General features: G+C 33.6%; 2 protein-coding genes across 2 annotated transcripts; both read right to left on the reverse strand.

Annotated features, from left to right (window-relative positions):
* Nucleotides 1–51: 51 nt before the first annotated feature.
* On the reverse strand, nucleotides 52–929 carry LOC107463065 (pathogenesis-related thaumatin-like protein 3.5). The gene is made up of 2 exons (XM_016081787.3): nucleotides 825–929; nucleotides 52–720 (listed from the first exon to the last, which is right to left on the reverse strand). Exons 1-2 carry the CDS (start codon nucleotides 871–873, stop codon nucleotides 56–58), a joined length of 714 nt encoding a protein of 237 aa, XP_015937273.3. The 5' UTR covers nucleotides 874–929; the 3' UTR covers nucleotides 52–55.
* A 2,154-nt stretch (nucleotides 930–3,083) lies between these two features.
* On the reverse strand, nucleotides 3,084–18,479 carry LOC107463064 (clustered mitochondria protein). The gene is made up of 28 exons (XM_021129726.2): nucleotides 18,323–18,479; nucleotides 17,926–18,221; nucleotides 17,715–17,776; nucleotides 17,028–17,217; nucleotides 16,789–16,929; nucleotides 16,509–16,665; nucleotides 16,232–16,425; nucleotides 16,041–16,142; nucleotides 14,876–15,011; nucleotides 14,580–14,708; nucleotides 13,617–13,989; nucleotides 13,095–13,199; nucleotides 12,747–12,865; nucleotides 12,212–12,320; nucleotides 12,032–12,130; nucleotides 10,939–11,073; nucleotides 10,622–10,792; nucleotides 10,215–10,301; nucleotides 9,702–9,836; nucleotides 9,343–9,486; nucleotides 8,667–8,735; nucleotides 7,758–7,916; nucleotides 7,111–7,167; nucleotides 6,990–7,030; nucleotides 6,628–6,747; nucleotides 6,108–6,417; nucleotides 5,925–6,032; nucleotides 3,084–3,888 (listed from the first exon to the last, which is right to left on the reverse strand). The coding sequence occupies exons 2-28, from the start codon at nucleotides 18,212–18,214 to the stop codon at nucleotides 3,415–3,417; spliced, it is 4,215 nt and encodes a 1,404-aa protein (XP_020985385.1). The 5' UTR covers nucleotides 18,215–18,221; nucleotides 18,323–18,479; the 3' UTR covers nucleotides 3,084–3,414.
* Between the last annotated feature and the right edge of the window lie 300 nt (nucleotides 18,480–18,779).

An 18,779-nucleotide genomic window follows, 5' to 3' on the forward strand; every position in this document is an offset into this window, starting at 1 on the left:
AAAAAGCAAAAAAAAAAAACTGAAAAAGATAATGTCTATTTTACCCCTCCCCTCCCTAACAAAACCTAATTAAATAGTCAGCTCCTTGGCAAGTGAAAGTGCTGGTTGAATCATCAAAGGCATAGCTATAAGCCTGAGGACAAGAAGCCTTGAACACCTTTGAATAGTTTGTTGGTTGGCACTTATTTGGGCTATTAAAGTCTCCAGTGCAACAATATTGTGGCTTGTTGAATGCCATACATGCACTCTTACAACCAACAATTTTCCCATTTCTTCTCAACTCCAATCCACTTGGGCAGTTTCTGTTCAAATCCGAACGGCAAGTGACAGCCTTACACTGACCGGATCCTCCGGAGGGGAAGATTGACACTGGCATGTTGTAACCATCGACAAGGCTAACGTCATAAAAGTCCCCCTCTGGGCTGTCTAGGGTAAACTCTGCTAGCGAAGCTGGTGGCACTCCCCCAGCACCATCACACTTGAGCTTGCCTCCACAATCACCAGTGATGCACAATCCACTACCAGAGCTATCAAAAGAGCATCCTCGTCGACCCCAGAACCGGCCAGACCATGCTTTTGGTGTAGTGATGTTTACAGCTTGACCAGATCTTAGTTGAACCCCCCCATCCATGAGTTGTGGCTTTCCTGATGCTGTTAGGATCCCAGGCCAAATTGTGTTCCTGCATCTGTTTTGCAATGTAAAAACCGTTGCGTCCACTCCTGAGAAATAAAAGGGTAAATAAAAATGAGGTAGATTGTCACCAAAGCTGTAATAAACCTAGGAAAAGTAAGTTGTGTAACAACTGATATGTAATTATCATTACCTAATGAGAAGGATACCATGAGAAGAAAGAAGAGGTGTTTCAATGCCATTTGAGATGCCTTTTTGTTGTTTCTAATTTGTTGCAATTTTATACTTTTATACTTCACGACTTGCATGAACCAGTAGGCAATACTTATAAGCAAAGGTAAATGAGGAGGTTCAACAAACACAATCTTTACAATGAGAGAGATAGGGCCAAGTTTTCTTGACGACATGACAACTGTCAAGCTTGGCAATTGAAAGAATCAACATGTTACCAGCACTTTTTTAATTCAGATTCTACATTGTCCGAAATTTTCTTAACTGAAATTAAAGAAAAGGAGACCAAGTCATTCAGCTGGGAACTAAAAGAGAATCTATACAAGTTCACCCAACTAATTATGAACCCTTGACTACATGCATGTCATATATTTTTGGGCTATTTTGTCTTGAATAATAACGTTAATCTTTCTGTTGCCAAAACTCTACAGGTAGGAAGAGGTAGGTTATATATATATGGATGATTAATATGGGCCTATATTAAGAAAGTGATAAATTTTTCTTGTACATCCTCCTAATAATTTTCTTAATTACCACTAAATATAGGAAATATTTACTAATATTTCTAATATGATGTATTCTAGTATCATTTACTCGTTGTTGAGTATTAGGAATATGGCATAGAAGACGTATAATTACTACTCTTTTGGTGATTTTTTAGTTCTAAGTTTTTTTAGTTCTAATCTTCAAAGATGAAAATGAATAATGGGAGATCTTCATTGATCATCGTTAGATGATTCAGTCAAATATGTCAAATCATCTAAGGATTCTTAATGTTATCTTTATGTAAAAGTACTATTATGGGAGTATCTACCGTGAATAATTAATTGTACCAACATAGAATTAGTAAAGTCTATAAATTATTTTGATCTCTTGATTAATTAGATTCGAATGCCAAAAATGAAAATTCTTACTGCTAGAGGATTTGTATACCTTTCATGAGATTTCTATCAATTCAAGTCAGATTAGTCAAGTTTATGCTAATAAGATTAGAATGTAGTGGTTAGATACTACCCAGAGATATAAATAATTGAACATTTTTTTTCTTTTTAAAGGGGAAAACAAATTGGTGAATCATCTCAATTGCTGAGTTGCCATACAGGCATACGGATACAGGTATGCGTTAGGTATGTTTGGATTCATATTTAATAAAAAAAACTGTTTTACAATATATATATATATATATATATTTTGAATATGTATTTTATACAATTAGATTTTTTTTTCAAATTAATTCAAAATAAACAGCTAACCAAGTAAGGGAGCTCTTTTTCAAAAGGTAGAAACTCACGACAAAATCATTAAAATTGTTTTCTTGTAAATATTTTATACATTTCATACATATTTTATATTTTTTAACAAAATAATAAAATGTTAAAATATTAAACCTTTTATAATAAAAAACGATCAAATATTTGTACTTTTATTATTTAGATTATATATTCCTTTTCTCATATCTTCTCATTTACTGTAATCGTTACTTAAGATTTTAGAATTTTAACACTTTTTATTTTTGTGTGAATTACATATGTAAAATAAACTGGTTATAATATTACACAAATGTCTTAAATGAAATTTGTTATCGTTTTGCCCTTTTTCAAATCTATGTAAATCATTGCAACTCATAACAAATTAGGATTTTCAACTAAATCATAACAGGCTGTCATGATTTAGTTTGGAACATGCAAGTGTATAAATCGTAAGAAACTATCACAATTTAGCATGTGAAAAGGAAATTATAATGGATAATACAAAGTGAATATATACATAGATAGGATAAAGAATGTTGGCATATTTAATCGTAAAATTATGGAAAAGTCTAGAGAGACAACTACAACATAAACCAACTCAAGTCAATTTGTATTTTCATTTGCAGGTGTTAGAAGAGGGTGCTCAGAAACAGCGCTGTGGAAAATTGATGAGGATGAAAAAGCTTGATATGCATTCTGAATCTGGAATGTCATTGAGCATGCTTAACCGCCTTATTTATGTTTCTGTGATACATTATATCCCCTTTGACTAATAATTTCAATATAAATAATATCTTGATTGATCAATCATGATTCAAAACTTAGTATAGGTTCCAACATTCTTAAGATTAAGTATTGTCCAAAGCCTACATTCCGTAAATTCATAATACAGCTAAATTAGATGTTATTTTAGAATGGTTATAACATACTAAACAAATTCCTTATCATAATGACAAATGAATCATAAAGAATTTATGTAGAAAGAATTTATCAACCACTATTGATCACAGTATAACAGTGTCATACAATATCAGCGGCACAATCTTCAATTTGTAATATGCAATGAATGAGCCACAATTCAACTGGCAGCTAAATTTGTTAACAGAAAATATGTTATGCAAATTATAGTCCTATCCTCAAATCCAAATTTTATTGTGGTAGAAAATTCAATTATGCTTATGTATCTCAACCACCTACATCCAACAATAGATGTTTTCAACGGCTATGACCCTAAAAAAAAAAAAAGGAAAATTCAAAAACGTAGCTATTGCCAACTAATCAAAGCTTAGTTTATCAAAAAATTCAAGCCTCAACCTTTGGTTTTGGTTTTGATTTCTGTTTCTTTGCATCCAACGATGCCAACCCTTTCCCCAGTCCAGCCGGAGCTTGTTCTTGTTCTTGCGTCGGCACTGATTGGTCTTTTGTAGCATCTGCTGGATTACTTGAACGAACGCCATTCTTCTTTACTCCATTGACATCCCCATTGCCCAAAACATCCGGAGCCACGCCGGAATTTATGATGTTGAAAAGCGGTGTGAGCGTAGGAGGATGTGATTGTACTTGTACTTGTACTTGAGGGCGCACCACCAGGCCCCTGGCTGCTGCCTTCTTCCGAGCTATGGCAGCTGCACGTGCAGCCCTTTGATCGACTCCCCTTCCCCTGGGGAGGGTCTCAGCAATCATTGCGGCATTGACAGATTTGTTTGTGGGTGCACCTGAACTTCCAGATCCACCATCTGTAACTGCTTGGAATGCTTGTACAAACTCAGGACGTGCCTGTCATTTCAGTGGAAGTTAAAAGAATCAGAGATAAAGGTGCAGAACAAAGATATACTTAAGATGATCTAAGAATAAAGTGAAAACAACTGTATCAAAGTTGAAAACTGATAGCTACAGTAATGAATATTGATATCAAAGAACATCATTCTCATTAAATATTCAGTATTAACTAATAGCTATAGCCCACAAACACAACATCTATTATAATATATAAAACGAGAAATTGAAGTAGTGTTTAACAAGCTAATGCCACCTAAATTTTAAATTTTCTATGAATTTGTCTGTCAACATAGAGCAAACAACCTATCTATATAATCATATTTAGAATATCATAGTAAATAGCATCTATGTAACCAAGCTATCATGAATTTTATAATTTCTCATGTTAAATTCAATTATATAAAAAAAATTATATTATAGATATTAGTTTATATCAATGGTCTAAATTCTAATATTATATGTCCTACTTGTTGAGTAAACTATATTTTATAAAATTATAAAAATTATTTAAAAGAAATCAAAGTAATATTAAAATAAGCTAATGACACCTAAGTTTTATGTAACCAACATATCAATTTCATAATTTCTCACGTTAAATTCTTCAATTATATAAAAAGATTATATCATAGATGTTAGTTCAAATCAAGGGTCAATTCTAATATCAAGGGTCAAATTCTAATATTTCATGTCCTATTTGTTGAGTAAACTTTATTTTATAAATTAAAAAAATTATATAAAAGAAGAGATTAAAGTAGCACTACAATAAGCTAATGATACCCAAGTATTCTAAGTTCATAAGCTAATGATACCTAAGTATTTTAAGTTCTATATAAAATTATCACGTTAACACTAAATTTAACTTTTAACAACATAGAGAAATTATCATAAGCTTATAATAATGGTAATAAAATTTGAAAGACAAATCTATGAATGAGTGTGATGACCGAAAACACTTTGTAAAAATTGAAAATTTTGTGTATATTCATAAATGAATAGGATTGTATGTCTTATTTGAGTGTTATACATATATAATTACTATCCTATACTAAAAATATCATAAAATGAAAAAAGTAAATCCATATATTTGTGAATCAATTCTAAGCCAATACTTAGAAAAAGAAAATAAAGGTCAAACATGTTATGTTATAGGTTTATACAAAATATGTAAGAATGTTTATATATAATACAGTATTTACCATATGTTTTAAAATTAGATTAAATAATTCTATCAGAAAATATTTTGTTAAATAACTTTAAATTATTTTATTTTTTAACATCAAAGAATATTCTCATTTTATATTCTTGTATTTTTTGGCGCAACGCACGGGTTTAAATCTAGTGATAAATAAAATGACAAATCAACAAAAGAAAAGGAGCAACTCTCAAGAGAACATCAAGAGCCTTTCTGGAGGATGCGAGATTCAAAGCTTGATCGTTTTGCTTTTGAGGCATTCACCTGACAAAATAAGGTGTGGAAGTACATGGAGTGAAAGTTTCTGTTGCTACCAAGTGCTGAAAAGGAACATAAGGAGATGGAACATGGATACAGAACTTTTCATATTTTTCAAAGTGAACTATAGAGTATTGACCCCTCCACGGGAAACACAAAGAAACTTCACTATGATCAATGAAAATTATAATAGTTGGTCAATGATCAAATCACTCACAAAAAGTCCTCCCTATTGCAAAGATTTACCATGCAAGAATTTATGAATGTTGGCAAAGGGCAGCTCCATGCAAGTGTCAACAACGGATTCCATAGCTTGAACTCATGACCTCAAGACTCCATGGATAGTTGTATAAAACTTACACACAGCTAAATTGCCAAGTAATATTTCACCTTACTTGAATGCAAAAATTGTACCCAAAAAGAAAGAAAAATAAAATAAGAGAGCCGAAAATTTTGGAGAACTGAAATTTTCTGAACCTTTCTCGGGAATAAATAGAGACTCAATCCCATTTAACCAAGGGAAAAGTAAATACTAGTAGTGAAATGTGTAATTTCATTCAACCAAGGGAAAAATATACAGTACCTGTAACTCACGAATCTTAAATGTATTTATCCAGTTTAGAGACTCCTGTGTTTTCGGATCATCTTCGCCAAGTTGTTTGACAAGTATCTCAAATGTTTTCTTCTCATGCTGTCAAACCAAATGCAACATAGGCTCATGACCTAGTAATAGTAGAGAGTAGAAAACAACTCACGCCTTACATACCTGCAGAGAGAGCTTGAATGCACCCATAGAGTTGAATATAATAGCAAGAGCATGATAACAAACAGCAGTTTGAATATGTTTCTCGCCAAGAAGCCGTTCATTCTTCTTTAAAGCTTCTTGTAGATAACGAAGAGATATGTTCATCTTTTTCAATTCCTGATACATCATTGCTACGTTTACGAAAGTTGCGGCAACATCAGGATGATCAGAGCCTGATGATAAACTTAACAGGAGCAAAGCACGAGTCATGTAGGGAAGGGCAAATTCAGTTTTTTCCCATCCATGATAGAAGAGTGCCATATTAGCATAACTGCAATGAACAAAATTTCAATCGGGGTTCTAGAGCATAATGTTTCATAACAAACACCAATTTTTCTGCAACACTATCACAATAATTTTTTTTCAGCCACAACATCCGATTTTGCTTGGTAAACAAAAATTCACACGGTAGAGGAATGCATATACAGAACCCCAAAATCATTATGGAAATGAAGCAAGCAGAATAAAAAAAATAAAGTACCTGTGAGCTGTGTCAGGATGATCTAGACCAAGACAAGTCTCATTGATAATCAACTCTCTTTGCTGTTGTGCAACAGCCACATCTATCTCTGCAGCATGATACGTAATCATTGCAAGATACCTGAAATTTAATAATTCATAATTAGCTCAAATATTTCAGGACCATATTCAAATATCACATGGCTCAAAAGAATGTTGTTATAAATTTTCAAATTGTAAGCATAGCAACTGCAAATCAAATATCACAACAATTTCAGATCCATTACCAAAATTTTAATGGCAATGCAAGCTAATTATGATTAGACTAAGACAAGAGGATAAAATTTAAGGATCATGCTAAAATGATAGAAACAACTGACATACCGACAGCACGTAGCAACCTCACGATGCATTGGACCTGTAACCTGCAGCACAATGTACAAGAATTATTATTTTATGCACAACGGCCATTCAAATACAGATACAGAAATACAGGATTTCGTACCTGTTGAAGAATTTGGAATGCCTCATTAAATAGATTGTAAGCTTCATTGAGTAATCCCTGGATCAAAAAAGTAATTACCTAAGTTATTAAATTTGTTGTCAGAAAATAAATCATGCATCCAACTCCACAATCCACAAAATTGACTTTTACGCTGAGAAACACAGTTGTTCAAACACTGTACAATTCCCCAGTTTACACACAAAATAAGAATTACCATTGCATTACCAGTGATGAGTACAAGTATGAGAATGCTATATTAAGGTGCATAGTTACTTATTAACCAACTCAGAAATTGAAAAAATAAATGACATTGACAAATCTAAACACTACTACTAGTATGAAAAAAATAAAATAAAAACCTTTCCCATGTAGGTTCATGTATATGGATTAAAGAATACCATTGTGTTAAATACTCAGAAGTGGACTGGCGGAAGACTAAGGAACACTATAAATAAAATTAATAAGGAGAAATAGGATTTAAGTAGCTTGTGTATAGATACGTTTGTGATTTAAAATTTCTGAAAAATATGAAGTCATTTTAAACAATTATTAAAAATTATGTTATGTTTTCATAAGTTCAACAAAACAGTCCCAGGAGTAAATAAATGTGATCATTCTACCAAAGAAAAAGGGATCACAGTAAATACAGCTGACATATGACTTTTTGCTGCATCCATAAGTTTCTTGGCATCTGAACAAACTGGAACTGAATGCCTGACAACTGGACAGAGATCCAAGATATCTGATGGTTGGAAGGGTGCTGTAGAATTAAGATCATATTTACGAGATGCAACAGTTATACCAACCTGAAAACCAAACATTGAAAATATTAACAGAATTAATATCAAAGTTATTCACAAAATTAAATCTTTTGTTTGTTAAGGAGTGCTGACATTGAAATGCATTAACTTAAGCTTAACAGGATTACTATTGTAGAGAATCATGGTTAATGGCAGAAGTAGATCACACTATTCAACAACGATGAACAGCAGAGGTAGTGGATGATGTCAAGATCCTATCAACAGCTATTAACAAGTATTATCCTAGCACAACATGAGAATAATTATTAATTATTATCAGTTTGCATACATCATTTGCAGACAGTGGGTTCAGGCTCGCAGTGCACACAGCACATAATAAAAAAAATATCTGCCCTATAATAAAGTTACAAAATTGATATTATTTTCATATCATACAGAGATAGTTTTACCATATCCTATTCTTATCCTTCTTTTCTTTAATATTTCATATAGACAAGGTTAAGATGAGAAATTTTTTTCCCCCAGAAAAGAGCTTACCAAGTAAGCAAAATCTAGACCAAAGAATATATTTTGAATAATCCACAATTCTTAGAAATAAAGAAGATGCCACACAAAGGTATCAACAACATACAACATACGGCAGCACGTGGAGCCGACACCAAGTATATGCAGGTTTAAGGTTTATCCGAAACATCAGAAACATGTAAAGACCAGTAAAAATAATTTGTACAACTAAGACTGTTAAAAAAATTATAAATAAATAATCAACATGAATTGACTGAGGCTTATACTTACTTTCCGACAAAGATTACGTATAACACAAATTTTCTTCACACGTGACCTTGAATCCTCGGGTAACTCAAACTGCAGCAAGTTGAATTTTCGTTCAGAGATATATAGCAAAGTATCAAAAGAGAAAAAATAGTTAGATTCAATGGTGAATTTATGGACCTAATGAGTAAAGCCCACACTGATTATAACCATAGCAACTCATCTCATTTGGCTAAGCACAATCAAAACATGATATGCAAATGCATTCACGCGTACTCTGACCAAACTGAAAACACCCAAAACCATCATGTCAACATCATCCCACTGAGCATTATTGAACTCATCGTAGGCATTAAGCATTAACGACAAAGATTACGTATAACAACAATTTTCTTGACACGTGACCTTGAATCCTCGGGTAACTCAAACTGCAGCAAGTTGAATTTTAGTTCAGAGATATATAGCAAAGTATCAAGAGAGACATAGTTAGATTCAATGGTGAATTTATGGACCTAATGAGCAAAGCCCACACTGACTATAACCATAGCAACACATCTCATTTGGCTAAGTGCAACCAAAACATGAAATGCAAATGCATTCACGTGTACTCTGACCAAACTGAAAACACCCAAAATGATCATGTCAACATCATCCCACTGAGCATTATTGAACTCATCATAGGCATTAAGCAATAACATACCTTGTATTTGGTCATTGCAAATTCTTGGATGTCAGACCATAGAGATTCAGAGCTTATTTTCGTGTACAAAGGTTGACTCTTCCTTGAACCCCCCTTGCTTTTCCATCGTGCTCGTCCTCTAGAATTTTTTCCTNNTTGTTGCTCCTGTAAATAAACATGGATGAATGGCTCCTAAGGACCTCATAAGAGCATACATGACATGCTAATTAGCCAGAGCTTCATAGTTTATAGGGTTTGACAGAAATAAAAAGAGATAAGGAAAAAAAATAGTTTGCACTCAGATCAATTCAAGGTCAAGGGATCATAAGAAAAGAATGGGAAATAAATATTACAAGGAAAACAACCATATTTGGAAAAACCTTTTTTGGAGTTCTGGATTGTATGCCATTTGAATCTGGTTTCCCAGCAGGAGCTTGACAACTTCCAAATATACAGTTCAACAAATGAGATAATGCAGGAGCAAGATCATGATCCTCTGTGTCTCTCAACACATCCTGAAAAGTGTAAATTGCGAAATTTGAGATCTATTACAAACCTGCTGGTTTAAGAGAAGTGATTTTGAAAAAGGATGTGCCCTCTATAATATTCATGTTTATACAACATTTTTAACCAGTAATGTAATGAAAGCCTCTAGTTAACTTGATATTTGGAAACAGAACAGAGTTTCAAGAATAAACAAATTAAACTCTCAAGCACTCACATACACATACGAATATTCATAAAATTGGTCAGCTCCAATGTACACTGATTCTTACAGAAAATAACAGGACTTAAAAATAAATAAATATTAAACAAACGACAAAGGAAAAATCATTTAAAAATTAAAAGAAGAGGCAAATAAATGTTAGAAGAGTAGAGGGCAATTCTAGCACCTTGATAATATGTTTGGATGATCTGACAACAATCTCGTTAGTGCAAAGATCCCACATATGAGGAAGATGTTTAGTCCCATCAGCCACCTTTTACACAATGATAAAAGGACAAGTAATGTAAAAATTATAAAAGGAAAAGTAAAAGGAATACAAGGAAAACCATGAAATAGATTGGAACATAAAATTCAGATGACAAACTCCCAGAGAAATCATTGCAGCAATATTAACCAAGCCAGGGTACATAGGGCTACTAGGATGGCTCTTAAAAATAATATATTTTTTCATGTGATAATTTCAGGTACTCGAGGAAAAAAAAAAGGGCACAATTTATACTTTTTGGTAAAAGTATAAAAACTAAAAAGTACTTTTAATATATACACAGATTCAGACAAACTCAAAGTGCTTACTTTGCCAATATACCGAACATTAATTCCACGAGCATGAAGTGTTTCTGTTAATGACTGGCCATCCATAGGTGTAACTTCAAGCTGCCAAAGAACTTTTATAAATTTTGGAATCACCACATCAGTAAGATATTGACCAACTTTCCTCACATTGTCTTCATCAGCAGCAATTTCCTGGTGGTATGAACAAACATGGCAATATAAGAATATCACGAAAAGGATGCTTCAGCAGAGAGAGACACACAGATATAGATACACATGGAGGAGGAATAAAACTATTGTTAGGCATAGTTATATGTAAATAAAGATTCAGAAGAAACCTCTGGGCTCCCAGCTAGTTTGAATTCAGTGAAAACATTAGGGTTAAAAACTATTTCATCACAATTATCATAGTCCCCAGCAGACGCAGATGAAACTTCTTCGGCATTCTCAGTTGCCTTCTCATTTGTTAACTCCTGCAAAGAGGAAGCAAAAGCACATAAGCACATAAGCACAAATTTAGAGTTGTAAAAGGGAAACATAATCTCTGAGAAAATATCCCATATTCCAAAAAGTCATAAACCGTTAAAAGTATAAAAACCATTCATGTGACTTTACTTAACAACTTGAGTTTGTGAGAGAGATAGTTAAAAACATGGTATTTGAACTTCTATGACCATGTGGTCAAGAGTTAGATCCTGGTTTGCTCCCTTTCTTCTAAATAAAGTTAGACTTAATCACAAAGTAGGATAATCCTATACAATATTTCATGTATCAAACTCAGACTCTTGAGTCGGGGCTGTGTTGCCTCTACCCCTAACAGTATAAGCTTTGGGGTCAAAATGGTTCATGACATAAACTAATAAATAGCGACACCATTTGACCTGATGCTTTTTTGAATACTCAAATACACACACAACAAATGATCATTCGACAAATGCAAACAAACATAGCCAATGGATCCAAGGGAAAAGGAACTGCTGAGATAGTCCTGTATTTTTCTTTGGAAACACAAGGAAAAGAAGCAACAAGTGCCCAAGCATTAATGGTAATATTAACAGCATCATATGTGCTAAATTACTTTTTTCCTTGAATGGTCTATATAAACTATAAAGTATCTAAGAGTCTTTATCATGTATTCTAGCCCCACAGATTCTGGAAAGGAAGTGTATAAACACCATGCTGTAATGTGCACACATATGCATGCAACAAAGTATGATCACCATTAGATGAAGTTGAAAGTAGTAGCTTATTTTTCAAAATCAAGGTGGAAGGGAGACTCCTATATAAATAAATGTTACACATCATCTCATATGAACTAATAATTAAAAGTCCACATTATTCTAGAAGGAACAGGAGCAGAAAAGAATTCGCTTCAGAGAAAAGACATCTTAATCAAGTAAAAGGAAACTAATAATAGGCAAGCAATTTTACCTTATTGTCAGCATCAGCTTCATTTTGAAAATTAGTGGCCAAGTTATCTGCACCTTCAGAATTAGTCTCCTTGGATTTTGATTTCTCTGATGCTTGGGCCTATTCCAACAATAACAAAAACTATCAAAAACTGGAAAAAGAAAATCCTCAATGTTATAGACAACTGAGTATTGCAGTTACCTGGCAAAAGGCAGCAATTAATTCTGATCTCAATATACAAAATCGGGAACCAGGTCCAGTGTAGTTTGCATCTCGAGGAGTTACCCGCAACAAATCTAAGATATAGTGCCTGATTTGATTAAATAGAGAAGTAAACAATAATTAGGAAAAGATAAAATAAAATAAAATGTCAAGTTTGCACTACACTAAAGATTTATGTTGTAAATATATATTTTTGAAAAACATCCTATCTTATATATTCATTTAACATTCCTCAATCAAGAATAACAAAAGAGAAAACCAGAATGGAGTAACATAAATCAGAAGTGTCTAAATCACAACCCTAAGTATATTAACTGCAACGATTATGTTGTTACTTAACTATTGTTGATGAACTTTCTACTGATTAGTACTCAATAACATTCTTCAACCATAAATAATATAACCAGAAATCATGCCTATCCTATGAACCAGTAGCAAATCAGCAGAGAATAGATCACCAACTACAGAGATAGAGAGTATTAAAAATAACAAACAAAACCAGAATAGAAACTACCTGTCATCACCGCCAACAATTCCCTTGCATTCCACTGGTGCAGCTAATTTGAAAGCATTTCCAGATCCATCAAGGACTGAGTGTTCTTTTAAATGAAGGCATTTGGCAGCCTCCGATACCTGAAAACAAGAAAAGAATAAAAAAGATCTTTTATGAAAATTTCATTTGATAGAGTAAAGAGTAGAAATGCCTAAAAGAATGTTTATTTAGAATTTATGGATACTTATATTTATTTATTTTACCTATGTAAGAAAGGTTTCACTGCAAATCAGTGTCAATTAAAGCCTAAAAGTCAAATAAAGTACACTCACTGAAAATAAATAAACTTTCAGCCTTTCTCTTCCTTACCTTGGAATGAAAATCTTCATTCCAGCAAATTTTCTTTCCATTGTCAACGGAGCCATACTTAAGAGACTCCGACTTGTCGCCTTGAAGAATGCCTGGTAATACACTCTGCAGCAAAATATGTAACTTGAATCACAACAGAGATTTAATGGTGAACGGGATTTATACATTAAAAAAGCAGTAAATTTAGTTTCATTTTCAATATGAATAAAGAAGTATAATATCCAGCAAGAGTCTCCATGGAAAGAATTCTACATTGAATAACAATGTGGGATCATTGATAGCAACCAACAAGACATATGTGGAAATACATTTGTATATTTATTTATATTTACATTATTTTTTTATTAAAGAAAAATATCAGCAATACAATACAAAATATGTTCACTAAAATTGATGAGACAACAAATTCAAATGTCCTAGCTTCCTCTACAAATAAATCGGCATCATAAACTGAAACCATATATAATTCATTGCATTTTCTTGAAAGAAGAGAAACTTAAACTTCAGATTCACAACACACACCTGAGCAACCACTCTGTGACCCCTGTAGTCAATTATAGCCATAGCAAGATTGTAGAGTCCATCCACGTCAGCTTCCTGGTAAGCTATTGTGCCCTTCAAATCATTATTTGCTGAAGCATAAGTAGCCTGCTCACTCTCAGCCAACTGTGCCTCAGGAGAGATCTCTTGAGCAGCTTCCACCCCATTATTAAGATCTTCGGAACTTGAACCGTTGCTTTTTCCCCCATTGGGAACCTGAGAGTCTGAAACATTTTCAGAATCTTGCCGAATTTCTGTGCTCTGTATATTTGAATTAGAGTCTGTGGATTTCTTTGAAAGCTGCTCAAGGTCGGCATCAACAGCAAAACTAAAAAATATATTGTTGTGTACATACCTATTTCCAAACGTTTGTCAAAAGACACTGATTAGGCAAAACAACTTACCATGAACCTTTAACTTTGATGAAAGAAGAAAAAAAAAAAAGCACAGCTGATAATAAGAAATGACTGGTTACAACAATAACAATTTCTGTTCAAGTTGTAAACAAAAGAAAGGACTATTGCATTTTGTACCATATTTCTTTTAAGATATCTCAGAGCCATTTATGTCGGAAAATAGAGTAGATGTCCTTGATATATGTATTATGTTAGAATGTCAATGAATATCTCTTAGGACTAATTTTAATATTTAATATATATCATCATTTGATTACAATTTTCTTATTTGTTTAGAACTGAATTAGGGGTTTCTGTTTCCCTATTATTAGGATTAGTGACATGCCTCTTGTAAAACACATGACACAACAGAATCATGTCAGAATTTTTAGGGTCTTATATTTTTGTTTTTGTGCTCGAACCTAAACCCACAATCAATAAGGACCATTAATTTCAGAAGGGAAATCTATGAGAAAGGATAAAGAAATTGTAAAAAGTGAACAATATGTTAAACACATTTAATAGAATTAAGACAGTAGCTCCCACTAACATGTGAAAGCATTCCGGGTCACTTGGGTTTATTGGAGGAATGCATCCGTTGATCACTCCAATAGCACCATTAGTTGCTGCATCAACAAAGTCTGACGTCACCTTGTAACGTGCTCTATCCCTTATCATCCTGCAGTAATGCATAACTCACACAAGCAGCAAAGATAAACAAGTCATCACCAACAGAGAGAAAAAAAAACACTAGAAAAATCATACTTATAAAAGACAATGGGTTATTGGGAGTAAAGATTTATAAAATTTAAAATTAAAATAAATAAAAAATAAAAAAGAGGCTACCTCTCCTGAAGAGTTGTATGAGGAAATTCTCGACAAGATTGCAGCTCCTCGTTCCAATCCCTTTGCATGCCCATTGGTTCACTTCCATATAAAAGGGTCAATGAATTCTCAGCCCTGGCCGGATCACGAGTGTGATCTGTCAACAAAAGAAACGCCATTACAAAAACATCAAGATAGCATTCTCATGTACACCTCTCATAGTACCAAACTGTAGCGATGTGCCGAGAAGTAATAAATAAATATACTACACTAGAGAGAGAGAGAGAGAGAGAGAGAACAGATCCATCAACCAAGGAAATTAAAATGAAATTACATGTCATTGATGGTTAACTTCAGAGTCAAATAAGTGAGAATAATTATGAAATATTCCATCTAATAACTTAAACCAACCCAAGTTTCCTACTTGCCTTCCATCAACAACAAATGAATTTTAAATCATATTAAAGTTGGATATGTGTATCAAATATTACTCCAAAAAACTACCAGGATAGACTAAAATCTTCAAAATAGACTTCTGTTCAACAGTAGTGTCATGCATTAAATTAATAAAAAACAATAGTGACATATCTTCCTAGGCAAACTATTTCATGGAGCTTCCCATGAATAATTTGAGGAATGAGTGATGGAAAAATTGTAAATACATGAAATAAGCATGTTGGCAAAATCATGAACAATAAAACTTGTCCTGGGGAAAATTTTGAATTATTTGTGACACCTCTATGGAATAGTTTGCCATCTTCAATCCGTCTTCCTTAGCATCCTCCTAGTTTCCAAATGAGATAGATTTTGAAGTTTTTTACGTTCTCAAGATATTATATGGGCATAATACCGTTTTTTTCCCCCTAGGATTAGTGTTTGCCATATATTTGGTCTAACTCATGAACTTTGGAGGACTTCTCCTCTTGGTCATGTTGATAGATTGGAAAGCAATACTTTATAGATAGCTCTACTTTTGGTTGTTTTTTGCTATTGTACAGAGGATCTCTTATCCTCCTTATCCTTGTAATATCCTTCTATCAGTCTTAAATCTTAATGATATTCTTATTTTATCAAAAAGAACATGGAAAACCAGCCCAATTATCCCAACTAGAGAAGCAGACGTTACTATAACTGACATAAACAAGTGAAGATATAACATTGATTAAACACTAGAATTTGAGCTCACCGGGAACTGGGTATAACCCAAGCCACGAATTAGGTGGCAGCAAGGACTGCAAATTTTCAAAGGGATGATATGCCCGTCTTCGATCCAAAATTTCACGGAAAGCTTCAAATTACAAGAAAGGGAACAAGTATTATTTATTAAGTCGCACATTTGATAAACTTGCATCAAAGGCCTTTCTTACAACTCATTACCTTTCTTGAACTTGGGGCTAATCTTTTGTAAGAGAGCAATAAGAGTTGTTGCTTCCCATGTAGCTTTACTTGGCTTCCAGTCAAAATTGTTTGCTGTGCTTGAGTTGACATAAAACACCCTTGTAGTTCCCGTTATACAAAATGCATTACCCTCCAATGTTACCACATCCAAATAAATCAAGTCTCCAACAAGCCTGAAAATCATAGAAGCCTAACTTAAAATGCCTACCTAAAACAAGGAGGTGAAATCCTATTAAGTGAAGAGATTTCGGGTTACCTTCTATAGCTTGGAGGAGGATTGAAGGATGAAAACACTATGCTCTCCACACACTTGACATCTTTCAATGGGGACGGTAGTAAATTACCCAATGAACCAGAAGGATCCTCCATAAAACCAAGCCCGTCAAGGTCTCGAACTTCAGTTTTTGAAGAGTCTGATACTTCAAGAAATGCAGAGGCGGACTTGTAACGATATATTTCAGAGATGAGGTAGAAAATAGTACAAAATATCAATTAGGACAGAAAAATCCAATGAAGACAATACAACTATCATATACCTCTGGAGTTTGCAGCTCTATTTTGTAATGTTTCATTCTGCTTTGCAATTACGGATGAGAATGAAGCACGGACATTAGAAAGAGAAAACACATCTCTAGTTCGGTGAACATGAGCCCTTATTGATCTATCATCATACATTGCTGCAAAAAGCATTTTTTCCACAATACAGCACCGTACTGTTAAACAAATGTCTAAATTAATTCATTGCTTCAAAAACCCTAAGTCCGTTGAAAGTTACCAGGAACCACTTCCAATGAGCAGCCACCAGTAGTAATATCAGCCACATCCGAAAGTTCATTGTAATCCTCCAGGTGATGAGAGGATCCATCTTTTGTGTGTAAGATCAGGTCATAACATGTGATGAAGCCCATCTCTGGAGAATCAAGAAGGAACTGCCTTACATCAATGATGCTGTCTCCCGGGTTCAACTACGGATCAATTAAACAAAAAATCAGAACATTCTTTTCAAGATAGGTAACAGAAAAATCATATGCAGCTAGCATGTGAAACCCCACAAGTTAATGGTATCAAACATATGCATAATTAAACCTCTGGTTCAACTGTGAGTCATTTAAAGTTTAAACAACATCCTGGAACAGACTTTTCAAGATAGGTAATCAACAGTTCAACACATCATGCGGCTAACATGTAAACCCCACACTATAAATACATCAAATGGAATCAACCATTATAAATGCAGAATCAAACACATGCAAATTAAACCTCTGGGCTCAACTGCGAAGCAAGTAAACAACGCTCAGAACACTTCTTTCAACATAGATTATCAAAACATCATGTCGCTACAGTAACCTCAAAAAATAAATACCAGCAAATCAAATCAACTATTACAAACGCAGCAAACATATCCATAATGAAGCATCTGAAACAACAACGTAAACAGAACCTCAATGAAAAATTAACTCACTTGTACTTCAAGCTTTTCCCCGGTTAGTGTTTTGACAGGGACGGCGTAAAGATTATCCTCACCTGCACAGAACACTTAAACTTCACAATTAAACCCTTAAGAATCCATTTTTTTAACTATTCACTTAAAAAAAAAAACACAATTAATATAACGGCTTCTGAATTGAACATGATGCATAGCAATCAAAAAATCAAGAAAAAAAAAGGTTGACCTTGCATTAGTTGTGCCTCTGAATTATGTGTTACTTCCTCCTTCACGTTCTGAGGATTAGAACTAAATGCAGATTCAGTTTCAGCCGCAATTGAATCAGGTTTTCCATTTTCATTTTCCGAGTTTGCTATTGCAGCATTATTATCCTTTGCAGGAACGTGCTTCAAGGAATTTGAAACGTCATCGGAAACAGTATTATTATTAACATTACCATTCGTAATACTACCGTTACTGTTATTATGATTACTGGTTCCTTTTCTGCTCCTTCCCTTGCTTGATTTTCCAGCCATATTTCTCCTGAGAAAAAAAGATAAAAACATCAATGTCGAAGAGATTAAAAAAATAAATAAAACAGTGCGTTGAGAGAAAGAGAGAGAGAGAGCGATGTGAGTGTTTACCAGAGCGAGCGAATGAATGAAAGAAATGTGAAATGTGAAAAATGAAAGGAAGAAGGGAAATAGTTGGTTTTTTAGAGAAGAAAAAGAAGCATGATTTATATATAGAGGGAGAGCAGGGTTTTAGGAGAAGGGCGAGGTTTTTAGTTAGAAAAGAGGAAGGGTGACACTTTTTAGTTGTGAATAGTGCGGCCAACAAGGAGGTATCAATACTTTTCCATTTCCACTTCTTTTGTTGGTGGGCTCGCTTTGGGCTTCTCTGGATGCAATTCCATTTCATCATTGCTTATTCCAATGCTTTAAATTTTTTTCTATGAAAATAAAAAAATATATATATTTTTTCTATACAGAGTAAACTACTAAAAATGTTACTAAATTATTAAATTGTTCACGAACTAATTTTAAAACTTGTTCATGAGAAAATATTCTCAAGATACTTTTGAGAGACATTTTTGTGAAG

The sequence above is a fragment of the Arachis duranensis genome, chromosome 8, assembly GCF_000817695.3.
Source record: "Arachis duranensis cultivar V14167 chromosome 8, aradu.V14167.gnm2.J7QH, whole genome shotgun sequence".
Lineage (NCBI taxonomy): Eukaryota > Viridiplantae > Streptophyta > Magnoliopsida > Fabales > Fabaceae > Arachis > Arachis duranensis.

Excerpts from the sequence above, each read along its gene's own strand:
- LOC107463065 (XM_016081787.3), bottom strand. The coding sequence starts at position 873 with ATGGCATTGAAACACCTCTTCTTTCTTCTCATGGTATCCTTCTCATTA. Across the intron at positions 721-824 it reads CATGGTATCCTTCTCATTAG|GAGTGGACGCAACGGTTTTT; the intron begins GTAATGATAATT and ends TTTATTTCTCAG.